Raw genomic sequence first — 23983 nt, forward strand, 5'->3', positions numbered from 1 at the left:
CCATTTAAAGTATGTATTATAAAAAATATTAATAATTGTACTGTCGATGTACAAATAGTGCTCTGTGCATGTTGTGTGGTGACGGCTTTAATGTTTTTTTTAATCTGCGTGTGCTTTGTTACAATCGTATAGCGATATTAAATGAAAAATATGAAAAGAAAACTATGCTATCTAGGCTTCTGCTAGTTTAATTATTTGGGATCAATAATTGAAACAAACTTTCTAAACATTAAATATGACTATGAAATAAATTAAACCAGGACATTTTTTACTTTTACTATAAGAATATTAAAAAATATATTAATTAGTTTATAATGTGACCATAACGAAAGTGTGTCCCATAGAGAGCGATGCAATTAATAGAGACGTAAGTCGTGGAGCAACTCCACACAAAAACTATAAAATAAATGGGTAATAAATGAAATAAATAAAGGAACATCCTCCCTGTCGTCGGAACAGATAAAATCCTTTAAACAAGAAGTGGAGAGGACAACTTCTTGTAAAGTTAAGGAGTGTTAGAGACTCACGAATTCATAGTTATGCAACAATGATTTATTAGAGAGGGTTAAATTTATATAGTGTAAATATAACAAGATATTCACAACGGGTCAAAACACAATAAGAAAGTTACAATCAATAAAGAATTACACGTTTAATAAGGAAATACATGAGACTTAGAAACAATGAGCATGGCCTTACAGATTTGCAAGGACAGATGAGAAAAGTGCACGCTTATAAGCCCGTGGTTTTCAATTTATAGCGAGGACGATAAATTCGCTACTCTATGTAACTTCACTAGATGATCAAAACAAGAAAGTAGAAAGAAACTCCGAATATATTTGGATTATGAAATCCAAAATTACTAATTTAGATAATTCATCTGATACATAATACCACTAGATTTCCCGAACTGCAACATTATGAAAAGTTTCTTCTTCAGAAACGTTTAACATGCTCCAGTTCCAGCCCCATTCTGATTAATAAGATTAAAGATATCGTCATTTAAAAATAAATTCTTCCATTAATCGTCGCGGTCGGTGAACAGCTCCACGCATTCCTTGTCCAAAATGCACAATTACAAAAAAACTGATTGTATCGCGCTCTCCTAATTGGTGGTCGTAAATTAAAACCTACCTTATTCTCGATCACGCGACATTCAAATCTCACCTTTGAAAACATCTGTCTCTTTTACTCTAATGGACATTACCATATAGTAGTGAATGAAATACATACGTGTCGAAACGAAAATATCGAAGCATCAAGAATCGGTGTTGAAAGAAGAAAAATGTCGGACCTAGCGGTATCTGTCCGCCTGTCTGTTTGTTTGTGACTTAGTTAGATAGATAAGCGAATGGGCTTCATAAAAATGGAAGGTAATGATGTTATTAGAAGTAATTTTGGGAAATATGCCGACTCGATGTTGGAGGCCTGCCACTCTAATCTACCAAACGGCTGGACAAATCTTAATGTCGCATTAAACAATGGAAGTGATAGCATTTAGAAATAAACTTATATAAATGATTCTAACATCATCATTCGAACCAACGTCATCTGCCCTTATAATATGCAGACATATGGTGAAGTTAAGGCGATTCACCAAATCGAATTGAATCAGCGTGGTGGATTATTTGCTTGGATCCTAGATATCGTCTTAGAAGAGAAAGAAAAGATGGCTGATATGGCAGCTGTTTAAAAAGTCTACATATTAATATAAATAGCATCAACAATTATTATTTTAATAAAAAAAACCTTCTAAACGACATACTATTTTATGTAGGCTAAAATAGTATGATTTATTTTAAACATGTCTTGTCAATGTGCTTGCAATGTGCTTAAGGCGGTAAAGAAAGTAGGTTTTTTAGAAGCTATCCATTCGCAATTTATAATACATATGTAAAGAAAGAAATATTTAACATTATATTTCTGCAATATGTGAGCGTTACTTATGTTGTTTTAATTAATTATAATTTGGATATTATTTTATTAATTTTGTAATGAAAATGCTAAATTCCTCCTAAGATACACATCATATTCACGTGCAACCAACATTATTATAAAGATAATTCAATAAAGGAACATTTTGGTACTATACATTTTCAAAAATATTTATAATTGATTTTTAAAGCAATTATTCGTTAATCTTTGAGTGTTCCCGTAATTATGCGCCATTTATAAGAAACGAATGCTCAAGGCCGTTTGCTTGGTGTAGAGCTTTAAAAAAGGGGTACATTTTTTTTTCGATACATTAAGGTTACTATAATTCTTTAATTTTATCCAGCCTAATTCGATACATTCCTAATAAATTCGGATCGTTGCAATATATTTTTTAAGAAACTTTTTAATAGTGTTCCATTGGCCCTTTGACTTATTCTACAATAGAATAAAAAAAGTTCTCAAGTATTTTAACTAGGTGTTTATGGGCTGCTATCAAAAAAGGATTACACTTTACAACGATCCCGAGAATCCTGTATTGATTGTATCGGCAGATCGGTCGAAAGATGGGCCCAAATGATATCACTGACCCGTCTAACACGAGCTCTGAGAACCATATCATTGCATGGCATCCAGGGGTCATTTTAAAAAAGTCCTTCTTCCAATTCTAATTGATCCCCGAATGTTATAACATGCCATATGGTATGCAGTCATAGCAAAATGGACATCATTAATAATACAGCCGTCCACTTAGTTTGAGCTCCTAGAGGTATACAAATATATTCCATGAACGGTTAATCTAATATTGGTTGCGATGTCCAAGTAAAGAGACCCTGAAGAAGAATGAATAAAGTATTAATGACGGGTCACTACAAATTGGTTCCTAATAAAGTAAGTTATCATTGTAATGCGCTATAGTGTTTTGTGTTTTGAACAAAAAATTGAGACTGGTAAGGATCAACTGTATCAAGTTTATTGTCGGGATGTTCTTGACGGCATCGAATATTTTAATTAAATTATCAAAAATTGATCGAAAAAACGAGAAATGAAAAATCTTCGTATCTAATTGTGTCAATGGAGAGATTATATGGACATGGTGTAAAGAAATAACACACGTTTTCCTTCACATCTTCATTTTAGTATGCATTCAGTCTCAAACTACTACATTAATTTGTTGACCCAGGACCAAACTCTGGTCCTCCTTTTAGAAAGATAGTTAATCACTACATAGTATAAAACAAAGTCGCTTTCTCTGTCCCTATGTGTGCTTAAATCTTTAAAACTACGCAACGGATTTTGATGCGGTTTTTTTTAATAGATAGAGTGATTCAAGAGGAAGGTTTATATGTATAATAATAACATCCATTAAATAGTCAGCATTGCACCCGTGCGAAGCCAGGGCGGGTCGCTAGTTGCTAATATAATTAAGTTGTGACACCCGTGTCTCTGAAAACTTCGTGAACTATTTAGAATAGTATAATAGAATATTTATGTAGTCTTTATGTAACCAATTTGTTATTCAAATTTCTAATGCTATAAGTATTAGGATAGAAATGTCTAAGCGCCGTAAAAAAAGCGATTTCTTTGAAGACAAGTCAAATATAATGGCAAAGGAAAGATTTTAATAAAGCCTAAGACACAGAAAATAAGCCTTTACACAACTTACATACAAATTATAACAACCAAATAACGGCGGGAACAAAATAACAAATGATTGTGCGAAGTATAACCTGCCCCGCACCACGCCGCCGCCCCGCCACCACACCGCGCACCCCCTCGCGTCGCCATTGTCGCGCACAAAAACGGACCTTTCCATTCCGATAAACAAGAAAATAGTTATCTAACGTCTGAACAAAGACGGGGCACGCACCTTGCCAGTTGCCACTTTAGGGATGCGCACGAGATCCCGGGGCATGTGATGCGGGATTGCACCACCTTGCTACAAATATCGCTTTTTTATTATTATCGTTACAAGACGTTTGGAATATATTATTTAACCAAAAACAACTCTTATTTTTACGGCTTCACGCCGTTAAAAGATGGGGTTAAAATAATAAAGAGCAACATATCGAAAGTCAATCTGTAACATAGACCTGCGGCTTGCTTTATATAATAATAATAATAATAATATCAGCCCTGTATTATATACTTGCCCACTGCTGAGCACGGGCCTCCTCTACTACTGAGAGGGATCCGCACTAGGCCAGCGTGGTGGACTAAGGCCTACTTAGTCCACCACGCTGGCCTAGTGCGGATTGGTAGACTTCACACACCTTCGAAATTCCTATAGAGAACTTCTCAGGTATGCAGGTTTCCTCACGATGTTTTCCTTCACCGTTAAAGCAAGCGATAATTCACAAAGAATACACACATAATTTTTTTAGAAAAATCAGAGGTGTGTGCCCTTGGGATTTGAACCTGCGGACATTCGTCTCGGCAGACCGTTCCACAACCAACTAGGCTATCGCCGCTTGCTTTATAACTTTAAAGTAATTTTTATTTGTTAATATTAAACAGCTATGTCAATAGTAATCATCCTATTGCCATTGATTTAAGAGCACAGATTAGAGTGTGATTTTTGTATTTGGTCACCTTATACCCGACAAGTAGCATTTATTTAGAAATTGTGAAACGGGCCTTAGTATATCTAAATCCTGATTCATAGAACGAACACCAAATACATGGCTTCAATTACGCGCCAATCAGCGTTATGAAATAAAAAAATAATTAAAACCATAAAAACATGCTTCTTTTACATAGATATAGCTCCTTGCTAAAGACAATCTCTTCGAGTTTAATTTTGCAAGGCCCAAACTTGACTTTTTTAACTGCCTTGATATTCACTAATTGGATCCATAATACATTTAACAACAGTATTACAGAATTTTAGTTAAATGTAAGAAAATGGAGTACTATAAATATTGTAATAAATACATTTAAACTGAATTTATTAAAGCCAGTATTTTATAGAAGCAAGATTCAACCATAACATCGTATTAGCAAAACGAGTTGACAAGATTAACAAAATCCCGCAGTTTCACGGGATGTTCCATCCCTGGTTAATAATTTATGTATTGTCAAACGACGTATTTAACCTGCGGTCGCATTATTCACACATTATAAATCCCGCGAGCGGCGATAACCGCGCCGCGCGCGCCCTAACGACACCGCACCGTCGCGTCACACCTTTTGACACCAGTTTGGGCGGGAAATCGACTCGAACTTTTTGGTCATGGATATTATAGATTTTTAAGAACGTCTTGCAATTTTTAAATATTGTTAGCGATTAATACGTTACTTAAAGGTTTATTAAATAATATTATTATCTCAAATAAAAATTTAAATATAATTAGCGATTAACACGTTTAGTAATACCTTCATGATATAATATTATGTCGAATAAAAAATAGAGCATTTTTAGAAACTCTATGCAAGTTTCAGTATCAAAATCTTTTTTTTTCTTTTTTATAAACTTAAAACTGGAAAAGCGCTTGTTAATATTATTTTTTCTAAACACGAATATACTTAGTGAATTATTTATTATAAAATATTTATAATTAAACCTATAGATATGGAATATGATTATTTAGTTTTTTCAAGTTTATATAAAAACGTAATATAAATCAAATATAAAATCTATTTTATTTTTAAGATTTTTCAGCCACAAAATAATATCTTGGCAGGCAGCAGGCCACCTGTTTAGTCTATACACTATGCTTTCCGCGCCATTACCCGCCCATTGAGCTGAACGTGCGATTTTCGAAATTCGAAAACGCCTGCACGAAATGACGACATCTAGCGAATGCTCTTGTTAACTTAAAGTGTAAAAATCTTGAAAAATGTACATTTATGACACAGCTTTAATTTATCAACAAAATAATAAAAAATAGTTAAAAAAATAAACTCAAAGAAAATTTGATAACATTCATAACTAAATCTACTTATAAACAGGCTTACGTTTAAATAGTATATTCCAAACAGAAGCGAAGAATACAGCAAATTAACTTTCTACACAAATACTTTCACCTCTATTAAGCAAAAAAATACAATCTCCGCCTAGATTCTCTATGGGAACACTATAATCTGCACATTGTCTATTCCCGAGGCATAGAGATTACTGTCTATTATCCAGTTACAATCTGCACGAAGCAGACAGATCGCCCACGCAGGATAACGGCGCATAGAAACTAGCAGTTAGACATGTCTACGGATTTATAGTTTAAATATTTCATGTTGTGACTTTCCTTTCGCTTAGAGCAATGTTTCATGTTTTAAATAAAATACTTTATTTATCACGTAGTCGAAAATAGATGCACTTATCAAAATATTATATAGAAATAACAGTTATTATATGTATATACTTAATTACAATTAAATCACTTATATAACTACTGTTATTTTAATTAGGGATAAAATTTATAAAAAGAAACACTTTAGGGGTCTTGGTATTATGCTATAGTGATTGAATATTTTTGAAAAACGATTACGGTATTCCTAGGGGAAAATATGTATTAATAAGTTTGACCGTAAGCTAGGATCATCTATTTTTTTTATTTTTTTTTATCCACAAATATAATAAGACTAATACAGCCATTGCTAAATTTTCAAGAACTAAAACTCTAAATTCAATAAAAGATAGCAAAAAAAGTTTTAACTTGAGTAATGGGCAACGATGAATTTTTTTCTGATCTGAAAATTGAAAAATCACACAAACAGACAACAAAGTAAGCTAGTCGTAGATGCCTTAATTTGCACATGACTTCCAAGACGGATGGGTATGTAGGTATTAAATACAAAGCTATAATTTTATAAGATATTCTCATACAATCGGTGGGAGAGTAATGTATTAACTATGTGTAGAAAAGAAATGAGGTGGAATGAAGAAAGTATTTTATATCAACGACAACACCGGCCCATTAGCTCAGTTGGTTAGAGCGTCGTGCTAATAACGCGAAGGTCGCGGGTTCGATCCCCTCATGGGCCAACAATTTTTTTTCCTACATTATAAATATGATATGATAAGGAAATGCCGTTTTGTAAGTTGGAAAATAAATAATGAAATCAATTAGTTTCTAGATTTGATCGCGGTATCTCATTATCGAAAATGGTATTGGAAATAGTGGGAGAAAAATACACGTTAAAATACCGTGAGAAAACTGAAAACTAGTTTTATTTCAATGTCTAACATTCGCGTAAACATAAGAAGTGAATATATTTTATTTTGGTCCAACTTAACATTACGTCAGTAACCACTAACTTCTTTCGAGTAGATATAATCAATTTTATATTTGAACGGGCATTATAAAAGGCAGAGATGCGCTTCACACAGGTGACCATCAACTCAGCAGTCCGATCCACTCCCGCAGGCATCGGTGCACCCATCTTTCAACTTAGCGGGGGATAATTCTCAAATTTTAATCAAGAGGGGACCAAGACAGACTTTGCAAATAAGTTAGTCCCAATAAGTCAACACATACAATAGTACTTATGTTGATTCTAGGGGGGAGCATCTGTCCTTCCCTATCCTCCCCTAAGTGCACCCGTAGCAGAGTATTGCGGCGAAAAACTAAAAAAACTCAATCCTCCACCGATACCGTCAGAAAATAAATATAAAACTGGCTGTTAAGTGAAAAACGAATGCAACAGTGAAAGCTCAAATAGGGGCAGTCCGCTGACCGCGCAATACTTCGGCTAACGAACGCCGCGCCGGTGCCCGCTCCGATGGAAAAACAGTAAAGCGGCGCTAATTCTTCGAGTGTTCGCGTAATCCTTCTTTTGTTCTTAGCCCGCATGCTCCGGCCGCATTTGCCCTGTAACTAAGCCACTTACGGCTTACTAGAGAGAGTAGGGGTGTGTCGATATCGATACTCGCCTTTTTTATAGAGTAGCGATTCAATTGAATTAATCAAGAAGTCATTATGTTTCTCGATTATTATAAAAATGTTGATGAATGTTACCATAATTACCATAGTAATTTTCACCTTGGACTATATCAAAATATATCCAAATACGATACGAAAATTGCGATTTTGTCAAATAATATATGGATATATTTTTCACCTTATTTGGACGGCTCTGCATAAAAACTAACTGATAGTTATTATTTAAAAATAGAGTACAACTATAGAAACGAATGAACCAATTACAAAATTAACCGCAATCATTTATGTTTAAGTATTGCAATAACGAACCGTAGCAACAGTCGATATCGATAGTGTCATTCACGTTCACATGGCGACATCCCCACGCTCCACATCGGCTTGACCGCAAGTTTGGCAAATGAAGCGGCAGAAAGCGCGACAAGCCCCGCGCGAAACACACAGACTAACTACAACTTATAGAGCTTACTACATATCATAGTTTATTTTTTTGTGGTTTTTGCTTTTTTTTATAATCTAGCTGACCCGGTGAACTTCGTACCGCTTAACAGTCGACATATTGACATTAATATTTATATGATACTAATGTCACTCAATTGTTTTGCCTTCCTTATGTTTTCACTAACACTTAAACTTTATGATATGGTATTAAAGTTCAAATTGATTTTTAAGTATTATTACGAATCCTTTATATGGGAATATAGAAAAGTGTTATTTTTAGACTTTTTCAGGGAATTTTTAAATTTTTCTCTCCGTAAGAACCATCCTCGTATTTCAAAGAATATTATAAAAAAAGAATTAGCAAAATCGGTTGAGCTGCTCTCGAGATTTGCGCTTAGCAAAACATTCTGCGATTCATTTTTATATTATAGTTTGTATTAAAATGTTTACAAGTATCGCACAATTATTTTGGGATTTATATTTTGAGAGACATACTGAATTTAGGCAATAAATAAAGGATGTTTTATATTCGAAGACGTTTCATGGTGTTAACTAAGTATTATTTTAATATTTTATATAATAACTTAATATAAGTAATAACTTCTTTTTTGAGGTTATAAAAATCATTAGAAGACTATGAACCATGAAGTGTCACTCTGATATTTGAGACTTTCTTAAATAAAATTTGTAATAATACTATCGATGTGGTATTCCTGTATTGCTTATCTTCTTATAATATAACATGATGTTCGCTAATAACACGTAACGACAATAATGTAAAGTCAAGGCCTAGAAACCTTACACGCTTGTCTTGCTTGAGAGCAGTCTAATCCGGTCTTAGTTGTCAAACAGACAATGACTAGGCCGTCACAGAAGCCATACATGAACTACATACAATTTTATATCTTAGTACATGTCTCATAAGATATAATATGCTCTATGCAGCATTTTCAAAATGAATTAACAAACAATGCAGGTAAAGTAGTTCGTTAAAAAAATATTTATAATACAGCACCTCATACAATTCTTTAGATATCATGTCATATTTCGAACCAGGAGACGCATCTAAAAATCTTAAAAATAACAAAATAAATACGATTATAATTTTGAAAATCATTGCCGTGTCTAGGTCATCTTTACTCTGTGTCCGACCTGTGGCCGAACAAAGAGCCCTCAGAGCGTTCGTTAAACGCAACACTCACAGCAGCTTTGTCAGCTACTATCGGTATTGCCAGCGCTACTGGTTTACGCGAAAAATACAGATTTTTAACAATTCTTTACACGTTCGAGGGATTTAGATATATGTAAATACAGGCGTGACAGAAGCTAAATAATGTCGATATTTCTATAAATTATGGAACTCATAATTTTTGTAATTTAATATATTTTTTAAAAAGAAAGCAGCCTTTATGAGGTTCTAATTAGAGTTTTGTTTTAAAATATATTACAGTACGAGTACCTTTTGATGTCAATATACTGTCATTGCGCCTTCTACATACGTATAAAGAGCGCCGTTTCAAGATTTGGACTTATATTATTCATACCCAAAACTGCTTAGTACCAAACTGTTTAATTTAAATTGCGGCATAATATATTTTACTGTATTATATACTTTATTCACGTTTTTGTATTTCGTCAACGGCAACATTATTGCCAATCCTACGTGAAACAATTCGTGTTTTTCTTACGGCTGCCCTTTTACGGTTGTTAGAGGATTTAACAAAGATTAGGAGCGGCCAAACGTCGGGAAACAGTTTAAAGAGTATTACGAACCCATTGGTGTAATTACAAGATTTACAATATATGCTGCAAAAATACGCAATGTTATACGCTTATTTTGCGAGCCGCTAATTGGATCGTTTTTTGGACATAAAAATAGTTTTACTATAGTACCTATAGTTTATAAAATTTTATAAGTGGGAAATCTTTTAATGACATTATATATAAGAATATAATTATTGAATTTAAAACTACCACATACTTATTAAATATGTATAAAAAATATATTTCATAAATACGCCAAGCAATTTGATTCCTAAGTTAACATAGCTATAGGGTATAGATAAGCCATAGGCATATAATTCAGCTTTTTATAGAACCATAGACAATAACTGCATCTCTGTAAACGTCAGTTGCTCGAGCAGTTTTCCCGCCGATTTACGACGCGCCATAAAATGGCGACAATATGCGCGCACGGAATTCGGACTAGCGGATAGTATTAATGCCTTTTATGTCGATATTAAAGGATTTTAACTGAATATTTTATGGACATAACGATGGCCTCTTCTTCTGAAAAGTATACAAGTCGGCGTCTTTTAAAAATCACAAAATTAGTATTCCTGTGCCATAAAATAAAAAAAAATTAAGAAGAATGCACGCAAGTTTCTTTTTCAAAAGATTTTTAAAAGAAAGGAATTTAAATAATTGGCCCATGAGGGGATCGAACCCGCGACCTTCGCGTTATTAGCACGACGCTCTAACCAACTGAGCTAATGGGCCGGTGAACTTATATGAGTCTATTTAAATAGACCTCCAACCACTCCACATTGCCATTCTAGATTAATACTTAGAATTTATGTATTATATATAACAATTCATGTTCTGATTCAAAAACATTGGCCATCGTAACAAATAGCGAGACTCCAACCTTACCCTTTGCCAGCCACACATAAATACATGAACACCACACTCTACAGCGTCTCTTATCACTGATATAATAAAAGTGAGGAAAAAAAATAATTAAACATCGCTTAATTTAATATTCATCTAAAAGACCATTCAATTTGGAGATCAGACCGTCAACAGTTAAAACAATTTAAAATTTTGTATAATTGTAAAATGTAGTAACATTGTTCATGTTAGATATTGTAACTTTAACTTTTCGGATGACCAACAATTCACAACCGTGACTACGAAGGCTGCAGTCTTAAAAACGTCGGAAGACATTCATAATATAAAAAACCGCGATAAAATTCGTAAAATATTTTATTTCAATATCCAAAACATAAGTTCAAGATTGTCTATCTTGCATAAGCTTCACGTGATGACATATCCATGTAGGTAATAGCAGCATTAAAAATTGCAGGAGGCTCTACCAAAGACATTTACAGTTTTGGGACAGATAATATGAATTTAACTGCGACGACAGATTTCGATATTGCCGGGATTTATAGTGATTTTAGTGCACGTTAACTCTCGAACTTGCATGCGAAGGTAATAATATAAACTTACATAAAAAACGGCGTATTGATCGGAGCTGCTTTTGCTAGTGGTAGGTCTTACAAATGTGAGAGTCTGCCTGGGTAGGTACCAGCGCAATGTCTATTTCTGCCATTAAGCAGCAGTGTGTAATCACTGTTGTGTTCCGGTAGAAGGACATTATAGCCAGTGTAACTACTGGACATAATGAGACGTCTCACGTCTCAGGATGGCGAGCGCAGTGGAATAACAAATAATTCTTTGTATTTCAAGGTGATGGATGGTGTTCCTGCTGTTTATGGGTGGTCATATCGCTTACCATCAGGTGACCGGCAAGCTCGTCTTATCATTCAAAGCAATAAAAAAAAGCTTAGTTGGCGAATAGTATTTGAGGTTAAGAGTAAATAACTTTAGAGTAAGTAGGCATAATTTTGGGAATCATTGACTCGGCTACTTAGAGTCGTATCGATAGACGCAACTAAGTTTCACTCTGGAATGTGATATCAGCTGAGATGCTATTAAATTTAAATCAACATCTTAAGATAGTCCTTTTTCCTAAAGACATATCAACAACAACTCAAATGGTATCTTAAGTCACACCAGACGGATTTTGACAGCTCAGTTTTGTTTATTAAACGCTAACTCAGCTTACGACAAGAGCTTAAATAACAGAATATGCTTTATTTATTTATCTACTAAGATCCTAGTCAAAGGTGAGATTTTGTTTATTCATACAGTCCTTTGATTGCCTATACTGTCACATGTCGACATATGATGTGCCTGGTTTGCAACACATTTGTCGCCAAATGTGATTACCAATCTTCTAAAGGCAATCCAATGAAGCATTTTCGAATCGTGTTGTTACCTATTAGAACAAACTTCCAGAAACTGTTCTTATGGCACCTTCAATAAATGCTTACAAAAATAGACTAGTTATTAATATTAATCAGTATGTCACACGCATCAGCTGTAAAGCAGCTAATGTGCTTACCAAATAAATAAATCACGAGCCCGGATAAAAACATAAAATGATGTTATAACACATTGTATTGTAACTTTTGCATGTCATTCGACTAAATATGGTAAGACACTATGTTATAAAATACGCCATCTAATAATGTACCCATATTTGCAAAATAAATAAATTGATTGATTGATTGAAACTTATAGGTCTCAAAAATTGTACCCACAATTTTACAACCAGCTAATTAGATCATCAATATTCGCAGGTTCCGCGCTTGCCTCAAACTGGCCGATACGCCCGTCTCCAACATGGTGGGGAAGCTGTTTTTCAACGTGGTGCAGACGAAGTGCTTCATCCTGAAACCAGTGAAGATGTGCACGCAGCGCTCCTGGTGGGGCAAGTGTCTGCGCCGCGGATACATGAAGCAGGCCTTCCTGAGGGACAACCTGCCTTACTAGACATGATGTGACGTTGATGGCATTACTCCTCATTCGTGGGGCGTGGTAGATTTATTTCAGAAGCGTGTTGCTTATTGTCGAATTTGAAATGGGGTTTACGAAATTTACTAACTAATCTGATAGATATTTATTTAAATGCAAAGTATTTCAAAAAGTCAGGTACTCAGGTATTTTGCGACATCAAAAGTTTCAAGTCTGTATTTAAGCATTTATTTTGAAGAATATCCACTTGAGTAAAGATGTTAATGAACATTTTGAAATTGGAATGAGGAAATGTTTGCTAATACCCGTCGATGTCCCAACTATTCTGGTTTCCAATAAAATATTATGTTAATTGGGGACATTAGTGTTGGCGTACTTAAGACTTTAACTTTATTATGGTTATCGCAAAAAAAAATGTGAGAAACCTTAAAACTCTTTCTGACATTATTATAATACAACTTCAAGATTAGAAAAACAATGATTTACTATATTATTGAAATTAAATGCGCGATTTTATAACTATTTTAATTTATAAATCCCAAATTAATTTGGACCTAATACCTGTTATAAAACAAATATAAGGTATTTAAACGCCTTATCAGTTTTATTTTGATTGTTACTGTCATCAGAGAGCAATATTTAAAAATAAAACTATTATGTTTATTTAAAGCCAATTTGTGTAATATTTTATTTTAGGATTTTTGGCGTAATGCTTATTTAGAGCTAAGGCGTTACGTCGGAATAATAAATTGTAACGTATACATCTTTCTGTGATTTCGTTTATGACGTTATTTAGTACATAATATTTCTGCAAATAGAATATTTATAGCAACATATGTATTAAAGACGTAAAATAGATATTTATTTATTTTTGTAATCTGTACAAATGTGAGATTCCGTTTCCACTGCCAGTTTTAAAATACTTCAAATAATGCATATAACTTTTTTATTTACTGCTTGTATTTTGCACAATGCAAATTATATAAAGTGTGTCGGAGTACTTTGTTGATTCTTACAATAACTTTTTAAATGTTATCTTAAGTTATTTATGTTATATTGCGTTTTAAAAATTAAGTCACAAAATTATTGCAAAATACAAGTGTAAATACGTACAAAATGTTTATTTCTTCCGTAATAAATTTATATGTATCATTGTAAATATTATAAATGAAAATTAATAATAATAATTTATTCGTGAATAAGTTAGAAGTATATTATTTCTTCAGTAGGGCTCGCAGGCAGTGTAAACAAACGACTCTGTGATGTAAATTTTTGTGAATATTTTGAGGAAGACAATATGCAATTCAGGATACAGAGACTAAATAGATACGAACCAAGATTAATAGCCTTTGTTCTCTTAATCTTTAATCCAAGTTCAGACTGAACCAATCAAATTAACTAATTGGTAAGCTTGTCAAAAGCCCTTTGTTTTGATTGGTCCATATTTGAGACAAATCTAACACAGCGTTTGGGATCATTTATTGAAAATGGCGGTTATTATATTATTTAGCGGTATTTTAAGTCTATGGTTAAATATTCAAGAAGTTTGTTTACGCTATCTAGCTCTATTGAGATATACGGTACACTAGTCGTCGCGTTACGATTCTATAGACATCCATATACATTGACATTTCAGCTTTTAGCGTCATTTCTACTAGACCGAGGTCTTAGATGAAAGTGGATTGTAGGTATTATAGTACTTAGAATAAAATTTTATCCTTAAATCGTAGTATATTGCTGTAGAATAACTTCACGAGTAATCAAGATCATTTTGCGGCGCGCGTTGCGACGTAGCTTCACTCACAAGTCCCAAGTTGTGCTGGAAAGCGTTCTATATTCATTATTATCAGACATTAAACAGTATAGCTATAGATCGGATATCAGGCCCTAATTTGTGCGAAGGGCTTAAGTTTCTTTTTCTTTTTTAATGACTACAAGCCCTGGTTTGCTGTGCTACGCCACGCTCCATAAGTTGTTACCAATTGGTAATAAGTCGTTGTCTTATTTGGAATGTCCGAGTAACAAGATGTTACAGCGTACTTAGATATTAATACAAAAATAACACATTTACCTATATATGCGTATTAAAAAAGCCCAAATCACGATATGGAAAAAATATTAAGTATTTGACATTGGTGTTTTGCTATTTGGCGGTAGATTGAGTAACTATCGCATGAGAGCAAAATTTTTATATGACAATGTTCCCAATGTCCGTTCTATATAATCTTTGAACTCTGATTAATATAAATAACTGCATGTGCGTATCCCGCTGAATAATGGGTCCTATTTCTGGTTTTTTAACCATCATTGCCTTGTGTTATAGGACTTCAATGACCAAAACACTTTGTTATCTTTGGCTTTGTCGTCACATCGCTTTTAATTCCGCCATTAGGGTCCTCGTTGACACTCAAATAGGAGAGGTAAATGAATTCCATCATAATTTCATTAAAAATAATAAAAATTAAATATGTATAAATCTAAAACATATATAAGCATTGAAATCGTTTTTTCCATGTTAACTTTATTTAGAATATTAAAACCAGCTGAGGCCAAGGGTAAGACGTAATTATTAATTTTCAATGATTCTTGCATATAAGAGAATTATTCTCGGTAATAATATAGCTTTAAGATTAGTTATATATGCGAAAGAATAGAATTATAATGATTATATTCATATTTGAAAAAACACTTCGCTTCTAATATTTTTTATATGGCAGTTGATAGAATAATTCTTTTATTAAAAATCTATATGTAATTATAGCTACGCAATAATTTTCATCCATAAATAACATCAGCAATTTTTCCTCTGCAAGTTAAAGTTATTTATTTTTTATTGCTCGGATTCAGCCATAATTTTTTAAGTAAAACCAAACGTGTAAATCTACATCATGATATCTAAGTATTTAATTTAATAATTATCAAATCAACTGCCAACAATGAAAAGCAATAATTTGAAATTGAAAGCAATAAAATGTTACCAGTAATTTAAAAAGTAAAAAATGTATATTACTTGCCCCAAATTAAACATGCACGCAACGTGAATCAATGTTGTAAATGGCCTTTATTGTAAATATTATCCAGGATTTACAAACATCCCACGAATTTGTAATTAGTAACGGAAAATTTTCCTATTAATTAATTTGAATCTTTTTATTGCCATTATTAGACATCAAGTAGATGATAATTCAAATACTCATACAAGGATAGAAGCGTACTCAATATTTATGTACCGCTAAGATGAAGTTAAATATTGGGAGACCCATCATAGTGGCTCGTCTTATCATCAAACAGGCGGTATACGTTTGGCAATCTCTAAAAAATGTTAAACGATATTATATTTCGACAGCACTGTTCTGTCATCACTAAGTGCTAGATTGTCAGAATAAAAAAAGTCTAGAATTTAAAAAAAAATGTTAAACCGCCAAAATATATTTGCAAAGTCCGTTTTGTGCCAAATGGGGTTTAGAAAATAATTCCTAATATTTTAGCGGGTAGTATAAAACTTGAAAATTAATTGTATAGAAAGTCAGTAGCTAGTTTCTAAGTCTTAAAGTTCCTCTGCAGACAATATGTTGTGTACATTACTTGTAAGTTAATGTGATTGTACTTAGTATGGTAGGTGTTTCGACTAACGTAGTGTAGGGGAGTATCAATGCAGCATGATCTTCCTCAAGTCTCTTTGAAAGGCTTAATGATACCCGTAAAAGGCAAATTACCAAAAATATCATATCGGATAATTCACATGCAGAATTCAGACACCAACAAAATAATGAACTGCTGTCGAAAATTTTTTAAGTAATTCGAACGCGATTAATTCTAGACCTAAAGTCCTATTTTTTCGATTTTGTTGGATCCCTGGAGCTACATTGTTACTCTTCTAGTAAATTTTAAATAATAATATGCTTTTGAGGCACCTGTAGTGGAATATATCTTTGATAATTTATTATTTTACGAATGCATGTTCATCGTGTGTATTCAAAGAAAAAATTTATATTGAGCCATAATAACGCACGTATGAGAATAAATGCGTAATCCCAGGTATAAATTTGTAACAATAAGAAAGTATCATGAAATTTTCCGATTGAATTATAACTAGCGCCATCTAGTACCGAGTAGTATAAGTTGGTAAAAAAGATTTGTTCCACTACTTCGGGTATTTATTCATAAAAGAAATGTATATAAATAGAGAAACTGAAAAGTGGTTGTGTTAATACTACGGCTTCCATTTGATTTGACCAATGTTTATTCCTCATAATTGTTTTCTTTTTTATGAGTGGTAACACTTTTTATATTTACAACCTCAACGATCAGCATCATTATATCAGCCCGTCTTCCTATAATTATTCGTGTTTCCATTAAATAATGATATCAAACATAAATTTTAGGGTCATATCAGCAACTCTTTAACTCCGTTTAGCAACAGAGACGCGTATTAAGGTCCTTAAGTTCTGAAGGACCATAAACAGACAAATAATTTAAACTGTTCATATAATAATAATGACCCTTTTAAAAGTTTATTTGACCTTCGCAAGGCGCAATATCGAAATACAGCGTTAGAGAAAGACGGCATTGTTCGTCGTATGAAACTCAATCCAATTTTGTCTTCCATATTACCAAAGCGATAACTGGCCTACTTTAAGTACTTATTTTTTTTAACGGCAATAATTTTATGAAGTTTACTGATAAATCGTTGTCTGAGATCGTTGGTCACGTTTATAATCTAAGATCGCAGTCAGCCAGTAGTGCTAAGCCGCAGGAACAAAGTTTCTGGATTGTGCGAGATTTTAGTTTATTAATCCCTGTACGCAAAAATAGAGAAACGATATTTGTAAGGTAGTCAAAGTGATAATGTGGCTAACAGCATTCCTAAAGCATAGCTGGACCTTCCAAACTTTAGACTTGATGTTTCTTTGGCGGAGGAACCTGCTATCGCTTTGAATGCCATATATAGACCTATTGGAAACAGAATCAATAAATGCCTTCGCACCATCGAAACTCAAAACCCCTGGCGCGCCGTATTTATTAGCCACACGAGGCGTACTACACTCTTGTGCTCTCAGCGGACGATGCAGGATATCTAGATGAAGTCGTGGCCGAAGGCGACGGGTCTATGTGACAAATTCTATATTAACTTATGTATTACGACTGTTTACGTCTCGTCAGCGTCGCATCGCCGTCCCTGCCCGTCCGCTGTTTGACCAAAGCTTTAGAGAAGAGGTTTCGTGGTCGCTTACGAATTGTGGACCTCCATTTTTGGTCACGCTAAAGTAAACCCTCGATAAGTCTCCCGTGGATCCCTAGAGGTCAACCTGGATCACCTTGGGTATCAATGCTTTAGAGAGTTGTCTTGGCTGCGTACTTATTTATATGTTCCCATTGTACATTAAAACTTACAACAAATTATGGAAAACTCTGTTTGTTGGCACTAATACTTAATGTTCATAAAAGTTTTATAATGTAGATATTATCTTTAGCTCTTGAGTAGGAAAGAAGACATTGGCAGTTACGTAAGAGAATTAGAACACGAACCGAATATGAGCAACGCAGGCTTTGCAACTAAAGCGTCGCTCTTACAGCTTACATAGAATTGTATCCATGAAAGAAAAAGAAAACTGTTTGTTCCAAGTATAATGTGTTGTTTCTTACAAACGTCCTTTTATAGCACTGTATTTATTTCTCCACTGACCTCCAGAATGTATGAAATAGCATTCATTATATCATGATGTCCTTGTTTTTACATTCAGAGAAACTAATTTTCGACTTCTATAAAACTTTATATTCTGCAAACCGACATGCTTGGAATAAATACTTTTTCTACAACCATATCCGGCCACTGTCTTCTGTAGTGTAAATAAATTAGCGATGTTCAAACATGTTTTAATATTAATAGAGAATTTTTATTTTTGTTCTGTATTGTAATAAAATAATGTAAATATTAACTGAGTTTTTATTTCACACTGATAGGGGATGTTGGGGTAAATTCGTACACTTCTTACATTTCGCTTCATAATTATTTTTTCAAGAAGTAAGACATTAAATTTGGTTTTACTGGATAGCAAAGTTATTTGGGAACGCAATTATTGTAATATATTGATGATATGCCACATAATACAGCCATACGTAAGTGGCAGCTGCGTAGATTAATTATTTGGATTTTTTTTAGGAAAAAATACAGCTATTACTGAACAGATTTTGTTGAAATTTGCCCCTGATAGTGTATGTACTGAATAAAAATATAGGGTACTCTTTTTATTGGAAAATTAAAGAATTTGTTTTTTGACCCAGGAAAAATGTAAACCTGGCTGTGTTGCTCCAGCTGCAAAAGACATTATTTATTTTATCTCTACATTTATTTTTTACTGTATATCCCTTTCTAATGTAATTACGCGCTATACTTGAATGAAACACTTATCTGCATCACAAAGTAGTCACTTAAATCCCTTAATACCTACTATTATTATACTGTGACCACAGATAGTTTCCATATGACACGAAAATGGTACAAATTTATTGTCAACGCTATCTTTTGATACATTGAAAACTACACTTTAAACTACTCGTCAAAAGATGTCTCTAAATCTGCTTGAATAAGAATAAAAATATACATTTGTAAGAAATTTTAAAATTAAGTTTGATTCAAATTGCGAAAAGATGGCGCTGTAAATAGAAACACATACACGGTTATTACGTACATTTATGGCAATAAATTACTTATTCGAGTAAACATAGGTACAATGACATAATGTAACTAGTGAAATTGATTGGAATATAAAAAAAATCCGCCAATGCTTTTTACAAGTTTACTTATTATTTATCTGAACATATATTTTTTTTGCATCTTACGACATGAAAATTTCACAATCTGGATTCTTGATCATTAGCAAATCACCTTCTTTGAGCTCATATCTCAAATTTTTTATAATAGGTTCCTTTTCTTGATCGTTGTGCACATTTTCAACCACAACTTCAGTTATCTTCTCCTCTTCTTGCTTGTTTCGTTTCCCATGTTTAGTCGCGAGATGTCGCCGTAAGCCCCTAATTCGACTGTAGGTGGCGCCACAATGCTCACATGGATGAAGCTCGATTCTTTCATGAAATGAAGCGATGTGTTCTTCAAGGCTTACTTTGTATCCAAACTTCTTGTTGCAAATTGAACACTAGAACAATGTAAATTACGCAAATGAATAAGTTCACACATAAAACAAATTAAAAATTAATTTTCCTTATGCTAATTTTATTTTATGCAGGATGAGAGCTACTCGCAACTTGGTGCTTAAGAAATTTAAATTAAATACAAAAGAAACGACAATTTCTTTAAAATTGAATCATCAATAAAATGGCAATATGATTTTCTTAATATAAATGAATTTCAAAATTTTACATTGACCATTATAATATTGTTAAGTAAGTATAGTATATTATCCAGCCCAAATATAGGTTGATGAGAAACAAATCTAGGTCGTAGATCCCAATCATCTTTTTGGACAGTCAGATCACCGGCCCATTAGCTCAGTTGGTTAGAGCGTCGTGCTAATAACGCGAAGGTCGCGGGTTCGATCCCCTCATGGGCCACACTGCTGTTTTGTCATATCAGAACATTTTAATTTAAGATAATAGAAATTAATATTAAAAGTAAAATAAAAACATAGGTAGCATGCAAAAGTATCTTCCACATCTTAGAGAAAAATTTAAAATTATATTCTATTGTGATCAGTGCTTCTGTTTCATAGTAGAGTTGGTAGTTCATTTTTTTTGTTCTCGAGGTGTATTTGACATCTTTTTGACATGATATTTTTTTAGGTGTTTCGGAATTTATTTACGTTGTCAACAAGATATTATAGAGGTAGATTTTTGTAAATGGGCCAGTAAGGAGCATATACCTAAAACTCCTAAAAATATAAGAAAGCTTTCTTAGGAGACTCCATAATTTTGAAGACATTTTCGAACATATGTATAGGTACAGTCAGCAAGAAAATAGGCTATTGCTAAATATATTTCTATTAATATTTGTGGATTAATCTAATCTAAATACGAAGTTTTATAATGTTTCAAAAGAGAATTGGATTAGCATCTCCTACAAAATGTATGGAGAAAGTTTTTTTTTCAAATTTCTTACCATTAAAGTACTAAAACATCATGGTCCCATAATCTTTGGATCCTTACAAGCAGAAGGTTTGGTTGCCCATTTTCATGCTGACTGTACATATATTTCAAAATCTGTGAATTCAGTTGTTAATGTCTTTAAAAATAAAGGACACTTAAGAAAGTTGTCTAATACTAACAGCGGTCAAGCTGGTTGCCCTTGCAACCCCATCTCAAAAACCCACTCTGTACGGGAAAAATTTGCAAAATATTTTCATTTTAAGTGACAACGTTTATTTGTTACAATAATTGTCATCGCATATTAATTAAAGTTGAATGAGAGCACTTGCCTCGTAGTTCTTGATAAGGAGATGGCGACGGCGGTGCGCGTTCAGGTTGGATCTCGACACGCAGCGCAGCGTGCACATGTCGCAGCTGTACGGACGCTCGCCCGTATGCTTCCTACCACAATACAAGACATAATAAGAATATACCTGAAAGTCGAGGACAGACCGCTGTTCGCATAAACTACATAAGCCAAATAAAGAAAAAATGATAACCCTATGCGAAAACAGGGTAAAAGCTTTTTATCATATTGTTTTTATTTAGTATTTAAATCGCATTATTATAGTATTCACTTTTACTTGATTTTTACCACATTTTTAGAACCTAAAAAAAATTCACCTTGATTTAAAATGATAACTAAATATTTATAAGAAGAATTAAATATATTTGCACAAAACAATATTTTGTATAACATTCAATCAATTCTTTCTACTATATTACAGGTATTCTTGATTTATTAATAACATAATGTTGCATTAATAAATAAAAAAAAAATTGTAACCAAAATATTTTTATAATCAGAGGAGCAGCATTATTTGTTTATACACTTGTACAATAAAAATAACAATTACTGCAGTATAAAGAATTAACAAGCATTAAGACCTCAGGTGTACGGTGAGAGAAGATCGCTGCGCTGCCTGGAAGTCGCAGTGCGGGCACTTGTGCTGCTTGACGCCTGTGTGCGTCAGCATGTGCTTGTACAGATAGTCGTGCCGCGTGAACACTCGACCACACGTCTGCAAACACAGGATATGGCATATTGCATTTTATTGCCTCCACATAAGAGTTTTATACACTACAGACCAGAGACGCACATGAGGGCGTATCTGTCAGCCATAAGGTTTGAAGCTAGCAATTTGATACTAGGCGTCCTATATAGTTCAATTATATGCAGGTGGTCTTGCTTCAACACCTAAAATTTTGTCTGTTAGATATTTAAGATAATTACAGGTTGATAACAGGGAACTGTGAAGGTTTTTCGGTTCAATACCACCCTTCAAACATCTCTAGATCATGTAAATTGGATAGAATTTGAAGTCTTGTTTGTTATAGCCAATTTACTATTCACCGCATCACTGGTTTCTGGTTTATAAATGAATTTGGAGTATCATGACTTACTTCACACACAAAGTTCTTCTTGACTTCATGTTCCACCATGTGTTTGGCGAGACTCTCATTAGTTTCAAATCGACTGTTGCACTTTTTACATTTGAATATATCATCAGGTAGGTCGGTGCTCTGGTGCTGCAAATGGTACTGCATGTGCTTCTTATGCATGGTCCGGAAAGGCAGAAAACGCCCACAAACACCACATTTATACCCATCTTTCAATTCCTTGCAGAACTTTAATTCATGACAAGCTCGTGTCTTTTTAGATCTAAACCTCTTATCGCAACCAAAACATTTTAATGATGTTCCATTTTCCTCAACTCCATGGATATTTGCATTGTGCTCTGACAATTTCTCCACAGTCTCCAATTCTAAGCAACATACAGTGCAGAATGTTACTATTCTTTTGCCTTTGTTTACCCTTTTTTTTTTAATTGTATCAGATAGTTCTGTCTTCTTTTTCATATAATTAGATTTCTTGTTGCTATTTCTTAATTGTGTCGCATCTGTAACTGATTGAATGTCATCAAATATTTTTTCTCTGTTTTCAATTATTGTAACTGGAGGTATTGATTCTGTTTTCTCCAACATTTCCATTTCATTGTCTTCACTGCAGAGTTCCAAATTGATATTTTCTAAATGTTCAATCTGTATTGCCATTGTGTCACCATCAGTTTCGCCTTGAATTACCTGTTGAAGTCTCGCGTCGGTCTCATGGCAAAACAACTTAAATTCATAAAATCTTTCAATTTCATCAATGCAGTTGCAACATATTTTGCTCACGTTACTGTTATGCGTAATATCAATGTCTAAACAATACATAATTTTGTCATAAAGTGGACTATTTACTTCAATTTTTGAATCTCTTGATATATCTCGACTGGCATCTAGACTCCAACATAATCTACAAACGTTATTGGCTTGAAAATATTCATAATTGTACTGCACACTATCGAGGAGAATAGCTTTACGCGACATTCTTCACAAAACACTTTTTATTCTTTTATTATCACTTTAATCTAAAAATACTTGTTGTTATAAAATGATATGACACTAACAAATCAATATTTACTTGTTTGACATAACTTCAGTGTTGACAGTTTATCACAAAATTCATGTAGGTATTCGATTCATTTCTTGTTATCGATAGCAATTAAAAATTAGTAGATCGGCGTAGGCGGTATATAACAGCAAAATAGGTTGAATGACAAGTATACAGCATATGCAAAAAAAATAATTATCAAAATTATTACCAACCAACTTTAGCCATTCGTGTCCCAAGCCAATGATCTTCCCTTTCATACTTGCCGGCGCCCGTTTCATATTTTTTATTTAGGTATTTTTGTTGGCAATAACATAAGTATATACATTCTAGATTTTGGCCAGAACATGTGGTGCCTTCCTTAATTAAAATCTGGCGTCCAGGCCGACTGACCCTCCCCCCTTCTTCATCCCCTTAGATCTGTATTATTAATGTCCAGAAATGATTTGTAAAATAGTTAATTATGCAGTCTACCTACTTACGACATAACAAAGGTACATACCTTTATGATAAATTTAACAGGTAGCTGAATGTTATCGACGGCGCATTT

General features: G+C 33.4%; 2 protein-coding genes and 3 non-coding genes across 8 annotated transcripts in view; 3 read left to right on the top strand and 2 right to left on the bottom strand.

Moving 5' to 3' along the window:
* LOC115452722 overlaps window positions 1–18793 on the top strand; it is a 62673-nt gene extending 43880 nt beyond the window's left edge. For all 4 annotated transcript variants that reach the window (XM_037443422.1, XM_037443421.1, XM_037443424.1 and 1 more), the window contains one exon: window positions 12680–18793. In XM_037443422.1, the coding sequence (XP_037299319.1) occupies window positions 12680–12872 (193 nt within the window). In that variant the 3' untranslated portion in view covers window positions 12873–18793. The remainder of the gene's footprint in view (window positions 1–12679) is intronic.
* On the top strand, window positions 6843–6916 carry Trnai-aau. The gene has a single exon. It is a non-coding gene; the product is annotated as a tRNA-Ile (tRNA).
* On the bottom strand, window positions 10678–10751 carry Trnai-aau. The gene has a single exon. It is a non-coding gene; the product is annotated as a tRNA-Ile (tRNA).
* Window positions 18794–19530: 737 nt separating the features above from the next.
* On the bottom strand, window positions 19531–23486 carry LOC115452723 (zinc finger protein 2 homolog). Its single transcript, XM_030181317.2, has 4 exons — window positions 22401–23486; window positions 21885–22018; window positions 21287–21398; window positions 19531–20011 (listed from the first exon to the last, which is right to left on the bottom strand). The coding sequence occupies exons 1-4, from the start codon at window positions 23367–23369 to the stop codon at window positions 19694–19696; spliced, it is 1533 nt and encodes a 510-aa protein (XP_030037177.2). The 5' UTR covers window positions 23370–23486; the 3' UTR covers window positions 19531–19693.
* Window positions 20353–20426, top strand: Trnai-aau. The gene has a single exon. It is a non-coding gene; the product is annotated as a tRNA-Ile (tRNA).
* Window positions 23487–23983: the final 497 nt, after the last annotated feature.

Source organism: Manduca sexta, chromosome 26 (genome assembly GCF_014839805.1).
Source record: "Manduca sexta isolate Smith_Timp_Sample1 chromosome 26, JHU_Msex_v1.0, whole genome shotgun sequence".
Lineage (NCBI taxonomy): Eukaryota > Metazoa > Arthropoda > Insecta > Lepidoptera > Sphingidae > Manduca > Manduca sexta.